At 39.1% G+C, this 17634-nt stretch overlaps 1 protein-coding gene across 5 annotated transcripts in view; it reads right to left on the bottom strand.

Annotated features, from left to right (window-relative positions):
• vit (vitrin) overlaps nucleotides 1-17634 on the bottom strand; it is a 105145-nt gene that overhangs the window by 7902 nt on the left and 79609 nt on the right. For all 5 annotated transcript variants that reach the window (XM_061910592.1, XM_061910594.1, XM_061910595.1 and 2 more), the window contains 6 exons: nucleotides 14546-14608; nucleotides 14360-14407; nucleotides 9979-10047; nucleotides 6810-6957; nucleotides 6629-6732; nucleotides 4187-4413 (listed from right to left, as the gene is read on the bottom strand). In XM_061910592.1, coding sequence (XP_061766576.1) covers nucleotides 4187-4413; nucleotides 6629-6732; nucleotides 6810-6957; nucleotides 9979-10047; nucleotides 14360-14407; nucleotides 14546-14608 — 659 coding nt within the window. The remainder of the gene's footprint in view (nucleotides 1-4186; nucleotides 4414-6628; nucleotides 6733-6809; nucleotides 6958-9978; nucleotides 10048-14359; nucleotides 14408-14545; nucleotides 14609-17634) is intronic.

The raw sequence follows: 17634 nt of genomic DNA, 5'->3' as shown, positions 1-17634 counted from the left end.
AACTCCACACAGAAAGTTCCCGAGCCTGGATTTGAACCCAGGACTGCAGGAACTTCGTATTGTGAGGCAGACGCACTAACCCCTCTGCCACCGTGAAGCCCTTTTCAACAAACCCTTGGGAATAAAAATAGGATTCTAAACCAAAATGTTTTCTGATTTTTAATAAACCCAAAACACATTTCATAAAATACACCATACTCAACATAGATGAATTGAGATGAATTGATTAACGTGGACCCCGACTTAAACAAGTTGAAAAACTTTTTCGGTGTTACCATTTTAGTGGTCAATTGTACAGAATATGTAATGTACTGTGCAATCTACTAATAAAAGTCTTAATCAATTAACCCCCCCCAAAAAAAGATGCGGAATATTTATAGAGACAAATTCCATCCCTCTTTCCATATTGCTACAAACTATTTGTCCAGGCAATCAGATGATGGAAAAACGCTGATGCTATTGTCCGTCAGCAAGCTGGCCGAATGAGGTGAATCTGAAATGTGATTGCTTAAAGAAACGGCACTAATGAAGTTTAGGCAACATGAGCCAGCACTATTAAAGTACCAGTAGAGTAGAAAAACAAGTTGCCTCTATATTGAAGCTTTTATAATAAATATCTGATTTATGGCACCAAAAGACTTCCAAAGTATGCAAATAAAAAGATGATGAAAATAGTATTGATCTCTGAGATTTTCGAGCCATTTTGTGAGATAATGAGATAGCAAGTCACATTTCTGCCTGATGCACAGTTAGGAACCACAGATCCCTTCCCCATCAACAACAATACAAATCATGCAGACTTTGTGAAATCAAACAACAATTACTTTGGGGAAAAAATTATGATCCAGAACCTTGTATTTTTGAGCCCGAACACAAAGAGGATGAGCAATAAGTTTTAGAAGCAGAGGATGAGATATAAGTTTTAGAAGCTAAGTGCTGAACGGGTGCAGCTTCATTGAAACACTGTAACATCAGCAGCCTTGCGAGTCGCTAAATTTACAAACTAACCATAATAAAACAAACACTTACAGTAATTCTTCCACTCTTGCCGGGATGTCGACCCACGCGACGCTCGCAGAATTCCGTTTAGATAAAGATTATATCGCAATTCTCACAAAGGGTCAAAAAAAGTTGCTTCAACAAGCATCTTTTTCGCCACATTGACGGTCCATGGCCGCATTTGTCTACTGCCATGTGAGAGATGCATTAATTATAATCTAGAATTTACTTTTAGCTAGTCTGAGATGAAGCAGAAGCCGCTGGTTTATAGTATGTCAACAATAGCAGCATAGGCTAGCATTAGCTCACTGTTAACAATGCTCGGCTAAAATAGTCCGTCTGCGTTGGCGCTTATAATAACAATATCACTCATATCAATTTGTTGACTCAATTGTTAGCTATTTATTTATGATTTGGAATGTATAAACAAAGCCAAGCATATGTTTTCTTGTCTTACATAAGGACTGCAAATTATGAACAGCACATCTCTTTACAATGTTATTTGCTAATAGGTTTGCACACATTTTAATACACACAAACCTTTAGTAAATCAAGCCCTAAGTACTGTATTTTGTGGACTGTAGGCCATTATTTTTTCCCCCACGCTTTGACTCCTGGAGCTTATAAATGGTGTGCCTAATTTATGGATTTTTCTTCGCTTACGGCCATAATGTTTTGTGTTCAGCAAATATTTTTCATAGAACACCGACATAGACACCGGAAGGGGGTGTTATTTGTGTATTTGTGTCATTCTGGGGCAGCGTAGCTCAGTTGGTAGAGAGGCCGTGCCAGCGACCTGATGAGTTCCAGGTTCGATCCCCGCTTCTGCCATCCTAGTCACAGCTGGAGAGTCCTTTGGCAAGACACTTCATCCACCTGCTCCCAGTGACACCCACACCGGTTTAAAAAAAATTTAACTTAGATAATGGGGTTCACTATGTGAAGTGCTTTGAGTCACTGGAGAAAATCGCTATACAAAATATAATTCACTTCACTTGTTTATTGATTTTGCTATGGCACCATCTTTTGGACGAGTTCACTCACTACAGGTACTTGCAGGTTGGAAATGCACTTCCCGTTTCGTGCCTTGAATCGGAAGTACAACCGTCCATAGCGTTTACGCTGGAAACGTTTTTTAACTCATCACTCCAAGTTTGTAAGTTTCACAAAGTAAATAAAACAATTCATACTTACTAAATTGTCCCATGTGTAATGTCTGTAGAAGTGTTTTAATGCACATTTGTACATGCTACTGTCGTTAGCATTAGCAAATATGCATTAGCGAAAATGCTAACGTGTTCACAAGTGTCTGTGTTAGTACCACTACTTACAATGACACTCTTTTTGTATTGTTTCAGTTTTGTAAAATCACCAAAACGTCACCATGGAGTCATTGAGTATGTCTAGTTGATTGAAAAGCGAGCTGACGAGGACATCTGTTTTGTTTGAGCAGCCGTTTTACGGTCTAGTGACAGGCACTGTTTATTTACATAACGTACCTGAACTGTTTCTAATTATTTACAAAATCTTTCACAACCAGTATATATCTGAGGCTAATATATGTAAATATATTTTTCTTCTGAAATTTGCTGGGTGCAGCTCACATACTGGTGCGCTCTGTAGCCTGGAAAATACGGTATATAATAAAATAATAAGTGAAGGATCAAAGTGCAAGATGTCCTGTAAACATGAAATCCAGCGCTAAAAGTATTTTCAGGGTACCGCTAGGGTTATTTTTCTGCAAAAGTGTAAACAAGAATATTCCTGGCGGTCAATCAATTAAAAAAATTTCAACAGAGATGTTGATAGTAACAAATCTTGATTATGTCGACTAATCATTGCAGCCTTAAAGGCCTACTGAAACCCACTACTACCGACCACGCAGTCTGATAGTTTATATATCAATGATGAAATATTAACATTGCAACACATGCCAATACGGCCTTTTTAGTTTACTAAATTGCAATTTTAAATTTCCCACAAAGTGTCCTGTTGAAAACGTCGTGGAATGCTGACGTGTACGCGTGACGTCACGGACTGTTAGGAAATATTAGTGCTGCACACACACACAGCTAAAAGTCGTCTGCTTAAACCGCATAATTCACAGTATTTTGGACATCTGTGTTGCTGAATCTTTTGCAATTTGTTCAATTAATATTGGAGAAGTCAAAGTAGAAAGACGGAGTTGGGAAGCTTTAGCCTTTAGCCACACAAACACACGGTGATTCCTTGTTTAAAATTCCCGGAGGTGAAACTTTACTATGGATCAGAGCGGTCAAGCGAACATGGATCCCGTCCAAATGTCAACCAGCAGTTTTCGGTGAGAAAATTGTGGTAAAAAGTCACCTCTTACCGGAGATCAGCTGAGCTTGTGCCGTCCATACAGCTGCCGTCGTCTTCCATCAGACACTGGCGTCAACACACCCGTCGATACACAGTTCCGACTATCAGGTACTATTAATCTCACTAAAACACTACCAACACAATAAAAAGATAAGGGATTTCCCAGAATTATCCTAGTAAATGTGTCTAAAAACAACTGAATCCGTGCCAATACAATCACGTTTTGTTTTTTTAACTTGATTTTTTTTTTCTAGTCCGTCGCTATCAATATCCTCAAACACGAATCTTTCATCCTCGCTCAAATTATTGGGTTAATTGTCGTTTCCTCGGTCCAAATAGCTCTTTTTGTTGGAGACTCCCATTAAAAACAATGTGAGGATGTGAGGAGCCATAAACGGGTGACATCATCGTCTGCGACTTCCGGTAAAGGCAGAGCTTTTCTGTTAGCGACCAAAAGTTGTGAACTTTATCGTCAATTTTCGCTACTAAATCCTTTTAGCAAAAATATGGCAATATCGCGAAATGATCAAGTATGACACATAGAATGGACCTGCTATCCCCGTTTAAATAAGAAAATCTCATTTCAGTAGGCCTTTGATAGACACATTGGAAGCAAATAAAATTAATAAACACTATTCCTGGAACAAATAATCAAATTTACAGAAAGTTGTAAATTAAGTCAGTACTTTTGATAGTTAGTAATTAGGCCTGCAGAGAACCCATCAACTGAGTGAACCGGACCGCACCAGCTGCTGGTTTGGTGCACACTAGTGCACTACATTTGAACATAAACGCACAAGAGTTCGCTTTACCTAAACTGAACATGATCCTTAACCTGTCTCACCTTGTCTACAAAATTGGCCTCCACCAGGTTTTGCTTCTCGTTGTCGTCGGGACCCTCAATGGTGACAAAGAAGATGTTGATGCCGGACTCCCTCGCCATCCGAGACGCCTCTTCCACCTTGTCCGTGGGCCAGCCGTCCACCAGCACCACGGCCACGTTGGGAGCTCCTCCTCGGTTCCCGTTGGCGTCACTGAAGTAGAAGGTGTTGATGTAGGACAGGGCCTTCCCTGTTTGAACACAAGGGAGCAGCAACACAAAGGTAGACACACTGTTAAAGGCCTACTGAAATGAGATTTTCTTATTTAAACGGGGATAGCAGGTCCATTCTATGTGTCATACTTGATCATTTGCCACATTTTTGCTGAAAGGATTTAATAGAGAACATCGACGATAAAGTTCGCAACTTTTGGTGCTGATAAAAAAGTCTTGCCTTTACCGGAAGTCGCAGACAATGACGTCACAAGGGTGAGGGCTCCTCACGTCCTCACATTGTTTTTAATGAGAGCCTCCAGCAGCAAGAGCTATTCGGACCGAAAAAACAACAATTTCCCCATTAATTTGAGCGAGGATGAAAGATTCGTGAATGATGATATTAACAGCAAAGGACTAGAAAAAATAAATAAAAATAAAATAAAATAAAAAGCGACGGCTCCGGGCGGCGGCAGATGTAATTAGACACATTTACTAGGATAATTCTGGAAAATCCCTTATCTGCTTATTGTTTTAATGGTGTTTTAGTGAGATTATAAAGACATACCTCGAGGTCGGATGGCTGCGGTGAACGCGCAGTGTCTCAGAGAGAAGCCGAGGAGCCAAGCTCACAGCTGCCTTTTAAACAGCTACTGCAGGAGGACGAATAATCCAATGATGTCTCCGGTAAGATACACATCACAATTTTCCCATCCAAAAACATGCTGGTTGACGTAGAGAAAACATGTTCGCTTGACCGCTCCGTGTTAAAAACAAAGAAACACCGGCTGTGTCTCGGTGCTAAAGACAGCTGCAATACACCACTTTCCACCAACAGCATTGTTGTTTATAGTCTCCATTATTAATTGAACAAATTGCAAAATATTCAGCAACACAGATGTCCAAAATACTGTGTAATTATGCGATGAAAAGAGATGACTTTTAGCCGTAAGTGGTGCTGAGCTAATATTTCCTGACGCTCCGTGACGTCACGCGTCATCATTCCGCGACGTCTTCAACAAGAAACTGCGGGAAATTTAAAATTGCAATTTAGTCAACTAAACCGGCCGTATTGGCATGCGTCACATTCAGTGTCACAAGATGTGAAAGTCCTGATCGTTTGGTCTGCACATTTTACCGGCGATGCTAATAAGGCAGCCATGCTATGGGCCACTTCATTAGGTACACCCACGCTATGGCCGAATAGCGTCAATAGCTATTCGCTCAATAGCTTCAATTTCTTCTTCAATTTCGTTTTCGCTATCTGCCTCCATACTCCGACCATCTGTTTCAATACATGCGTAATCTGTTGAATCGCTTAAGGCGCTGAAATCCGAGTCTGAATCCGAGCTAATGTCGCTATATCTTGCTGTGGTAACCGCCATGTTTGTTTGTATTGGCAGCCCTGTATGACGTCACAGGGAAATGGATAGTGGTTTCAAAGATAGCGAAAATAAGGCACTTTAAAGCTTTATTTAGGGATATTCCGGGACCGGTAAAATTTAAAAAAAAAACTTAAAAAAATACAACAAGCCACTGGGAACTGATTTTTTATTGTTTTTAACCCTTTTGAAATTGTGATAATGTTCCCCTTTAATATTTCATCATTGATATATAAACTGTCAGACTGCGTGGTCGGTAGTAGTGGGTTTCAGTAGGCCTTTAATGTTGTTTCCCACGAAAAAACAGTTACAGAAGGGGCTGAAATTAAAAATAACTATTTATTATTTTTACAGTTCATCAAATACTTGAGGTTTGGGGCCCTTGCCAAAGATTCCTGACCATTATGTGTGCACCTGCTATATGTGAGACATAAAAACTATAATCAGCATGCATATCTTTTATACAAGCACACACTTGTATGTTTATAAAGTGCATAGCTGCTGTTATCCTGCCATTTATGTCAAAGGCTGCATGCGAGTCTAAAAATGGCAGCTCTAACACTGTTGTATGATTAGAGGGTGAGCAAACACAAACAATGCTATTTGTATCAGTAGGCGACATTTAAAGGGGGGCACGTGGTCGCAGACGCATACTTTCACTGAAGACCACCCCTCTGTCTAAGGCCCAAACTTCTCCCCTAGTTGGCCTTTTCTTTCCCGGCCAAAGAAAAACACAGTTTACAGACGCAGGACTGTAATTTAGCAAACAGCGTATTTAGCTCTAATTCTATCCTTGTATGTGAAAATGCGCCCCGGCTCGTAAAGCAAACAATAACCCTTTCACACGTTGTGTGCAGCAGCTGGAACTCACCCACATTGGAGAGGCCTCCCTTCTGCACAATCTTAGTGACGCTAGTCTTCACGTCCCTGGAGGTAGAGTAGCTCTTCAGGCTGATCTCTGTCACGGGGTCGTCGCTACACAGCACGGACGCCGTTTAGATTCGCTTTTCTCTCAAAATGTCTCTTTTCATAACCGGAGAGAAAGTACTAACCCGTATTGGATGACGCCCATCATGGGTCCAGCCACGCCAACGTTGATGACCTGAGCCACCTCGGCCAGGAAGTCCTTCTGGATCTTAAAACGACGCTTCCCGATGCTCCAGCTGCCGTCCATCAGGAAGACCAAGTCCACCTTGCAGTCTAAGGGACGGAAATTCAGTTGCTGTGGTCGTCCAATCAAAAGTGACGAGGGAAGAGGCTAACATGATTTTGTTTTGTGGATAAAAAGAACAAACTCTGGCTCCAGTATTCTGGAATGCCCTCCCGGTAACAGTTCGAGATGCTACCTCAGTAGAAGCATTTAAGTCTCACCTTAAAATTCATCTGTATACTTTAGCCTTTAAATAGACCTCCTTTTTAGACCAGTTGATCTGCCGCTTTTTTTTTTCTCCTATGTCCCCCCCTCCCTTGTGGAGGGGGTCCGGTCCGATGACCATGGATGAAGTACTGGCTGTCCAGAGTCGAGACCCAGGATGGACCGCTCGTCGGGACCCAGGATGGACCGCTCGCCTGTATCGGTTGGGGACATCTCTACGCTGTGGACGGGACTCTCGCTGCTGTCTTGGATCCGCTTGAACTGAACTCTCACGGCTGTGTTGGAGCCACTATGGATTGAACTTTCACAGTATCATGTTAGACCCGCTCGACATCCATTGCTTTCGGTCCCCTAGAGGGGGGGGGTTGCCAACATCTGAGGTCCTCTCCAAGGTTTCTCATAGTCAGCATTGTCACTGGCGTCCCACTGGATGTGAATTCTCCCTGCCCACTGGGTGTGAGTTTTCCTTGCCCTTTTGTGGGTTCTTCCGAGGATGTTGTAGTCGTAATGATTTGTGCAGTCCTTTGAGACATTTGTGATTTGGGGCTATATAAATAAACATTGATTGATTGATTGATTTATATTGGGCCTGATCTACTGTAGGTTTGCGTGTATTAAAACCAAACTTGATAGGGCATTCAAAGCTGATCGACAGAAGTTTGTGTCTCTAAAATGAGCAAAATCTGTCATGCCTGTTAATCTGGTTTTATGTTTGATCATTTTTTGTTTTGTTTTCTGGACTCTAGTCACGTTTTGCACTTCCTGGTTTTGTTTGTTTCCATAGTAACTGATTAGTTCCCAACTTGTCACGCACCGTCCCTCAGCTCTCACACCTGTTACTAATTACCACAGCCAGTATTTAAGGATTTTACTTTCTGTCCATATGCCACAGCGCTAGTTTAAGTTTATAGTTAATTGTCTTTCATGCCATCGAGCAGTTGTTTCGTTTTCCTGTTTGTATTTTTGTAGCCAAGTTTTGTACCTCCTTGTGAGCGCCCTTAGTTTGTTTATTTTTGTATTTAGTATTCAAATAAACAACCATCTACTTACACTCTCGTCTGGCGCGTGCCAATCATCCTTTGCATCGAAGAAGCAAAAACAATCCATGTCCAGGTGTGACAAAATCGAGAGCTCAATCCATTTAGGGCTTGATCTACTAAAGGTTTGTGTGTATTAAAACATGTGCAAACTTGATAGCACACACAAAGTTGATGTACTAAACTTGTGGGCAGAGGATAGTGTCTCTTAAAGAATAAGGAGCGCAATCCATTTAGTGTGTCTGTCTTCATGAATATGCAGACTATATGCTGATCATCAGAATGCCCACAATACTGGGAGGAGAAGATGCAAGTCATTCAGCACACAAAGTGTGATCTGTCAAGGCTGATCACTGTTCTGCGAGCGCTATTTTGCGTTTTTGCAGGTCTGAAAAGCATGTGCAAACTGACAAATACGCACTAATGGCTGTGAGAAAGAAAGCAATAGTATTGCACAAACAAACTGTCAACATATTTGGACATCCAGAAATAAACATACTAGACATATTGTCTATTCAACAATGTCATTTTACAACTGCTGGACGACTTAAGGGCATGATTAAAATAAATTAAAACTATTCGATTTGATGTCTGCTTGTATTTTTTTTTAATGGTGTTTGTTTGTTATATATGTACATTTTATATGACAAAAACTTCTTGCAACATGTATTTTCTTGCAGCTGCATCATTTCAGATGCACCACTGCGCCTTTCAGAGCACACCTTCAATGTGTTAAAAATAGGTTCTGTTGTCTAGATCAGTGGTTCTCAACCTTTTTTCCAGTGATGTACCTCCTGTGAACATTTTTTTAATTCAAGTAACCCCTAATCAGAACAAAGCATTTTTGGTTGGAAAAAAGGAGATAAAGAAGTAAAATACAGCACTATGTCATCAGTTTCTGATTTATTAAATTGTATAACAGTGCAAAATATTGCTCATTTGTAGTGGTCTTTCTTGAACTATTTGGAAAACTTGTTGAAAAATAAACAAGTGATTCAATTATAAATAAAGATTTCGCCACATAGAAGTAATCATCAACTTAAAGTGCCCTCTTTGGGGATTGTAATAGAGATCCATCTGGATTCATCAACTTAATTCTAAACATTTCTTCACAAAAAAATAAATCTTTAAAATCAATATTTATGGAACATGTCCACAAAAAATCTAGCTGTCAACACTGAATATTGCATTGTTGCAAATCTTTTCACAGTTTATGAACTTGCATTCATATTTAGTTGAACTATTATACAATAAATATATTTAGAAAGAATCTTTAAATTGTTGCTATTTTTAGAATACTTTTTTTTAAATCTCATGTGCCCCTTGGCATACCTTCAAGTATCCCCAGGGGTACACGTACCCCCATTTGAGAACCACTGGTCTAGATTGCCTTTCAATACAGTCCAGAATTGGAGGCGCAGAAAATATTTGTGTTCTGCATGTTCAACAGCATGACGAAACAACATAAGATGAATGATGATATGTATGATGTTGTAAATGTGGCAGGAAATGAGTGTCTCCATGGTGACAGCCGCATCATTTAAATAGAGCTGGGCTTCAAAGTTTGCATATTTTTTTAAAGCAAACTCCACATATTTTTTAAACTCATACGTACATTTTTGTCAAACGACATATTTTTCACTACTCTTTGTAATTCATGCTTGTGCAAATCAAGTGCACACTAACTGTAATGATGGAGAGTTTATATTAGTAAAACGTAGCAGAAAGTATGCAAGTATAAATGATACAGAACAGAAGAAAAAATATTGTCATACACCTGTTGGTTGTATTGAGTATTTTGACCCTTACCTGAGTCTCCCTGTGGCACAGGTTCAGGTGCTCTTGTTGCAGCAGGTGCCTGCTCTCTTATGTTAAAGCCTGTAAACATATATATTTTTAAAAACACAGGATTCAAACGAGATTTAATGCATTAATTTTTATAAAACAAGGAACCATATTTGCTCATTTCAACTGATTAATGAAAAAAAATCGAATTTAATACAACATAGTTTTATCCTTATCACAAATTAAATAATAAATTATAAACTGTAAAAATTAGGGTTTCTAAAAAATCGAATCGTCCATCCATCCATCCATTAATTTTTTCTATCGCTTATCCCCTTCAGGGTTGCGTGGTGTGTTGGAGCCTGTACCAGCTACAATCGGGAAAAAGGCGTTTACACCCTGGACAAGTCGCCACCTCATCGCAGGGCCAACACAGATAAACAGACAACATTCACACTCACATTCACACACTAGGGCCAATTTTAGTGTTGCCAATCAACCTATCCCCAGGTGCATGTCTTTGGAAGTGGGAGGAAGCCGGAGTACCCGGAGGGAACCCACGCAGTCAGGGGGAGAACATGCAAACTCCACACAGAAAGATCCCGATTGCTGGATCGAACCCAGGACCTTCGTATTGTGAAGCAGACACACTAACCTCTCTTTCACCGTGCTGCCCTCAAATTGACTCACATCACAACCAAAACATTTTTTTTAAGAATCAATTTTCAAGAATACGTCTCTCAGGTCAGTGTTTTTCAACCTTTTTTGAGCCGAGACACATTTTTTTCATTTAAAAAAATCTGGAGGTGCACCACCAGCAGAAATCATAAAAAAAAAACGAAACTCAGTTGACAGTAAAAAGTTGTCGCAATTGTTGAATATGACTTTAAAGCATAACCAAGCATGCGTCAATATAGCTCTTGTCTCAATGTAGGTGTACTGTCACAACCTGTCACATCACACCCTGACTTATTTGGACTTGTTGGCTGTTTTCCTGTGTGTAGTGGTTTAGTTCTTGTCCTGGGCTACTATTTTGGTGGCTTTTACTGTTTTTTTTTTTTTTTCCTGTAGCAGTTTCATGTGTTCCTAAAACGCTATTTCCTGCATCTGCTTTGTTTTAGCAATCAAGACTATTTAAGTTGTTTTAATCCTTCTTTGTGGGGACATTGTTGATTGTCATGTCATGTTCGGATGTGGACGCCGTCTCTGCTCCACAGTAAGTCTTTGTTGTCGTCCAGCATTCTGTTTTTGTTAACTTTTTAGCAAGTTTGGTTTTAGTTTTTTTTCTGCATAGCCTTCCCTAAGCTTCAATGCCTTTTCTTAGGGGCACTCACCTTTTGTTTATTTTTGGTTTAAGCGTTAGATACGACAACAAACCCTTGTCGTCTCACACGTGTTCCCGACATCTACAAAGCAATTAACTACCAGCTGCCACCTACTGATATAGAAGAGTATTACACGGTTACTCTGCCGAGCTCTCGACAGCACTGACACTCAACAACAACAACACATAATTTGCAGACTATAATTACTGGTTAACAAATAATTATTTTAACCGAAATAGGTGAAATTGGATAATCTCCTACGGGACACCAGTCTGTATCTCACGGCACACTAGTGTACCGCGGCACAGTGGTTGAAAAACACTGTTCTAGACCATATCTGCGCTTACTTGCTGCACGTACATATCATAGTCAAGTCAAGAAAAGCTCTTGCAACAAGTACCCATCCATCCATTTTCTACCGCTTGTCCCTTTTGGGGTGGCGGGGGGTCGCTGGAGCCTATCTCAGCTGCATTCGGGCGGTAGGCGGGGTACACCTGGGACAAGTGGCCGCCTCATCGCAGGGCGTAACAAGTAACCTGTTTTGAAAATGTTTTATTTGTTGGTTTTTAACTAAATAATACATCGCAATTATCAGTTTGAATCGAGAATCAAATCTGAATCGAATCATTACCCCAGGAATCGGAATTGAATCGAATTGTCTTAGTATATAGGTCTTATAAAGTGAAAAACAAACAACATAAAGGCCCAGCAGCTTGACAGAAATATTTTTAAACCTGCACAAAGAACTGTTTTGAGGTGTGTGGGGGGGAATCAGGGGGTGTATATGATTTAAAGTATTTCTGATATATATATATATATATATATATATATATATATATATATATATATATATATATATATATGTATATATATATATATATATATATATATATATATATATATATATGTATATATATATATATATATATATATATATATATATATATATATATATATATATATATATATATATATGCACGCCAGCTTTCCGAGACTCTGTATATATATATATATATATATATATATACACAGAGTCTCGGAAAACTGGCGTGCACAAGCGATCCCTCAGAAAGCTGGCGTGCACATCACTTGTGCACGCCAGCTTTCCGAGACTCTTATTTTGTTAGCGCAGGAAGCATGAAGCAGGGCTTTTATTGTGAAGATAGGAAATGTGCAGTCGGCCTTTAGAGTTTTGACGGAAGGGACGGCGCGAAAGTCTGTTGAAATAAAAAGTGTTTCTCGCCTTCCTCTCTGTCATTTTTTCATAATAATGAACTGGCAGCAGCCAGCGTCATCTCACAAGACCCTCGGGTGCCGTGAATGTCAATCAAGCAAGCTACGGAATTTGCCGCCAATGTTTTTCTTGTAAAGTGTATGGAAGCTGGATGAATTAGATGCCAAAAACCAACCACTTTCATGTGGTATTGTACAGAAAGGACAACTTTTTTTCTCCTCCATTTGAAAATGTGGGCGTTATCATCATGACTGTCTGATTCCAATCAATGCAAGTCATCAGAATCAGGTAATACACCAACTTATATTCTTGTCTTCATGAAAGAAAGACATCTATATGTGTTACACATGCTTGTATTATCATTAAACACATTTAACTTGTTTACAAAAATGTCTCTTTCATAAATAAATAAATATAAATGATATATATATAAATGAGGTAGATCCCCTCGAGTTGGTCAATTGAAAAGTAGCTCGCCTGCAGAAAAAGTGTGGGCACCCCTGCTCTAACCACTAGGCCAGTGGTTCTCAACCTTTTTTCAGTGATGCACCCCCTGTGAAAATTTTTTAAATTCAAGTACCCCCGAATCAGAGCAAGGCATTTTTGGTTGAAAAAAAAGAGATAAAGAAGTAAAATACAGCACTTTGTCATCAGTTTTTTATTTATTAAATTGTATAAAAGTGCAAAATATTGCTAATTTTTAGCGGTCTTTCTTGAACTATTTGGAAAAAAACATATAAAAATAACAAAAAACTTGTTGAAAAATAAACAAGTGATTCAATTACTGTATATCCATTTGGATTCATGAACTTAATTCTAAAAATTTCTTCACAAAAAACAAATCTTTATGGAACATGTCCACAAAAAAAAACTAGCTGTCAACGCCGAATTGCTTTATTTTTTTTCTCACAGTTTATGAACTTACATTCATATTTTGTTGAAGTATTTTTCAATAAATATATTTATGAAGAATTTTTGAATTGCTGCTATTTTTTGAATATCTTTTTTAAATCTCACGTACCCCTTGGCATACCTTCAAGTACCCCCAGGGGTACGCGTACCCCCATTTGAGAACCACTGCACTAGGCCACTGAGTAGGAATCAAGAATATACCATCGTAACATGTTGCCTACAGCGAATAAGGAAGCCAGACCGAGTGTGGCGCACAACGTGAATAAGTAGTTCTCTGATTAGTGCCTGGCATCAGGTGAGCGCGCTGGGCACTAATCAGAGGCAGGTGAGACTAATCAGCACCCATGGAAACCAAAACACAAACCCAACTAAACAAAACATGATCAGGGCAAAGAATCATGACACTTAGTAGATCACACACAACACGCCCACTAACAGCCCACACAATTTTATAGTTTACACTCGCTGGAGTCTAATAGGGCCACAAACCAAATCCTATTCTGGGCCGCAAAAAGTCTCGGGCCACACTGTTTACCCATCACTAGTTCCTAGTAAACTTGAAGTCACGGATGCCTTGTAACAGATGGCCGCCATCTCCCTCATTAAAGAATGTAAATATGATGATCAGACAGAAAAATAAAAGCCAGAATAACAAACAAAAACAATTTTGTGAGGCAATGTCTCACAAACACAGCTGCTGTCCGCTTTCCGCTCCACTCCACTCAGGGTAAACATGATAGCTAACGGGCCAGCTTTTCCCCCGGAGCCTCCATGCTGTTTGACATGATCTCAACATCCCTTCAATTACAGACCTTGCCACAAAGCCAGATGCTTTACCCGGGATAACCTCAGCTTGCTCTGTTTTTAGGAGTCTGTGCCTTGGTTCAGATCTGTCGAGAGGCGGAGCTTAACAAACTCTTGCTGAAGATCTCACCTGATTCGTAAAGGTTTGCATCTGGTCTCCAGGCGCCCACTGTCTCCACTGCACAGACGATAGCAGACAAGTCACTAGCAGCGATACTTACTCAGCACACTTGGCATGAAGGTCTGACATGGCCAATGAGCTTCATGGATGACTAGATACAAGCAGGTGTTTGCAGCCATGCTGACTATAGCTCACCTCTTGTGTGGGTTGTGTCCAGCGGCACATGGCGGTTGCCCTCCAAGTCAGTGGATCGGGACACTAAGAAGAACACATGCTAAGTCATCACGCTGCTGGGAAGAGTCGGCCCACTCCCACTGACTCCGGCTTGCATCTGCTGGGGTTTTAGTGGTGCATGCTGGGAAGGAATTTCCTTTCTTTTCAGATTTATTTTGTGGGCTTCATCAAAGAGATGGAGCTACAGCCTGTAATCGGTCAGAGAGGACTGTTTGGGCCTTGCCAATGGGCCAGAACTGAGCCAATAAACAAACGAAATTGGTTTGCCCTCAAAGCACTTAAGGGGGTAGTTGGACACGTCGGAAGATGGAATTATCTGCTTTCATGCTAAGTGAGCAATAACTAGAGGTTTGGAATACTAACGCCACATGATGACATGTTAAATATGGGAAGTGGTTCTTTGGTATTATTAAAAGTGACATATTATTACTGTTACGCTACACTAGAGCCTTTCAAGTGGCGACCCATACTGATGATACCATACTGGCCCCTGAGTTCAGTTTAAAACTTGGGAGACAAATATATTTTCAGCAAATTCCTAACAAAAGTAGAGTGCTCCTATTGAATAGAGCAGGGGTCACCAACGCAGTGCCCGCGGGCACCAAGTAGCCCGTAAGGACCAGATGAGTCGCCCGCTGGCCTATTCTAAAAATAGCTCAATTAGCAGCACTTACCAGTGAGCTGCCTCTATTTTTTACATTTTATTTATTTACTAGCAGGCTGGTCTCGCTTTGCTCGACATTTTTAATTATAAGAGAGAGAAAACTCAAATAGAATTTGAAACTCCAAGAAAATATTTTAAAGACCTGGTCTTCACTTGATTAAATAAATTCTGTTTTTTTTTTACTTTGCTTCTTATAACTTTCAGAAAGACAATTTTAGAGAAAAAAATGCAACCTTAAAAATGATTTTAGGATTTTTAAACACATATACCTTTTAAATTCCTTCCTATTCTTTCCTGACAATTTAAATCAATGTTCAAGTATTTTTTTATTTATTATTGTAAAGAATAATAAATACATTTTAATTTAATTCTTCATTTCAGCTTCTGTTTTTTTCGACGAAGAATATTTGTGAAAGATTTCTTCAAACTTATTATGATTAAAATAAAAAAAAATATTGAGGCAAATCTAGAAAATCTTTAGAATCATATTTAAATCTTATTTCAAAATCTTTTGAATTTCTTTTAAAATTTTTGTTCTGGAAAATCTAGAAGAAATAATGATTTGTCTTTGTTAGACATATAGCTTGGTCCAATTTGTTATATATTCTAACAAAGTGCAGATTTTATTTTAACCTATTTAAAACATGTCATCAAAATTCTAAATTTAATCTTAATCAGGAAAAATGACTAATGATGTTCCATAAATCATTTTTTTAATTTTTTTAAAAAGATTCGAATTAGCTAGTTTTTCTCTTCATTTTTTTCGGTTGAATTTAGAAATTTAAAGAGTTGAAATTGAAGATAAACTATGTTTCAAAATTTAATTTTCATTATTTTCGTTTTTTTCTCCTCTTTTAAACTGTTCAATTAGGTGTTTTTTTTTCAATCATTTATTCTCTACAAAAAACTTTCCGTAAAAAGAAAAAAAATGTACGACGGAATGACAGACAGCAATACCCATATATAGAGATTAATATATTAAAGGTAAATTGAGCAAATTGGCTATTTTTGGCAATTTATTTAAATGTGTATCAAACTGGTAGCCCTTCGCATTAATCAGTACCCAAGAAGTAGCTCTTGGTTTCAGAAAGGTTGGTGACCCCTGGTATAGAGGAACTTGCACCACTGTCAACACACTGGCACAAAGATACCGATCCTGTGAGTGCTTCGGGGCCCAAGCACCCATGGTCAATACCAAGCACCCACATGGGATTGATGGCAAATTCTTTTTCACCACCAAGCAAAAACCGCGCATGCTCAGAAAAGTAGGGTCAGATTAACCAAGTGTCCGAGCACCCACTGGCAGAAATGTAGATCGGCGCCTATGCACTGGCAGATCCGTGCATTGACATTTTAACCTTCCTGGCAAACATAGAACACTGGTGTCCAAACTTGTGACTTACATAACTGAGGCGTTCCCCAAGTCGTTCCTTTAAAGGGGAACTGCATTGTATTTTTTAAATGTTGCCTATTGTGCACAATCCTTATGAGAGACAAAGGATTGTTTTGGGGGGGTTTTTGCATTCTAATTTTTAAAAATTGGCTTATTCTAGGTGGCTAACAATGCAGCTAATAGGAGCAATATTTCTACCTCTAAGTCACTTTGAAAATGCATTAAAAAACTGTCAACAATACTTAATTTATGTTTAATAACCAAGCTGTAGGGACATTGTTATTGTAAGAGCGAACACTGAGAAATTATTTTTCTAGCGTAGTAACCCATTGGCATTCTTCGGTATCAGTCCTAAAAGCTAACTACGGAAAGAGATAAGCTAGCTTCAAAACATGTTTGAGTTTGTAAAGCACAACACTGCGATAGAACACCAATCTGTACTGACTGAAAAACATGAGCAATCATATCTGTAAAGTATTAGTAAAGTACACAGCTAAATAGACACTTGTGCGTTTGGTGCAGCTGGCTGGGGCATTTTTTTTTCAAATTATTTGGGTAATCACTCCATTTATATTAAAATAACATGGCTTCAAAGTCCACATTTTGCAGCTTCGAGTCACTTTCACCTCCCTCTCTCAACTTCTGTCTGCTCTAACGTCTCACTCTTCCTTAGTGCTGGCTTCTAGAAGGAGCAGTTCACCCTCCCTATTTTCAGCTTCAAAAAGACAAGTGGTGATTGCTGTCGTTGTCCCGAGTAGCTCAACATCTACTTCCGTTCCCATCTTTTTATATCACATTCTAGGTAATGTGATATAAAAAGATTTAGCAACACACATCATAGTTTACTATTTCATATGTATTTATATTTTCATTTAACCTTTACTTATATAGTGTAAGGAAATTAAGACCAGTTTTTAATTTGCAATGTTGACCTAGCAAAAAGGTAGCCTTTACTTTATGGGGTGTTGAAGTGTGATGATAATCTCTCATTGT

This window comes from Nerophis ophidion, linkage group LG09, assembly GCF_033978795.1.
Source record: "Nerophis ophidion isolate RoL-2023_Sa linkage group LG09, RoL_Noph_v1.0, whole genome shotgun sequence".
In the NCBI taxonomy this organism is placed as follows: domain Eukaryota; kingdom Metazoa; phylum Chordata; class Actinopteri; order Syngnathiformes; family Syngnathidae; genus Nerophis; species Nerophis ophidion.
This window is presented reverse-complemented; position numbering and strand designations above follow the sequence as displayed.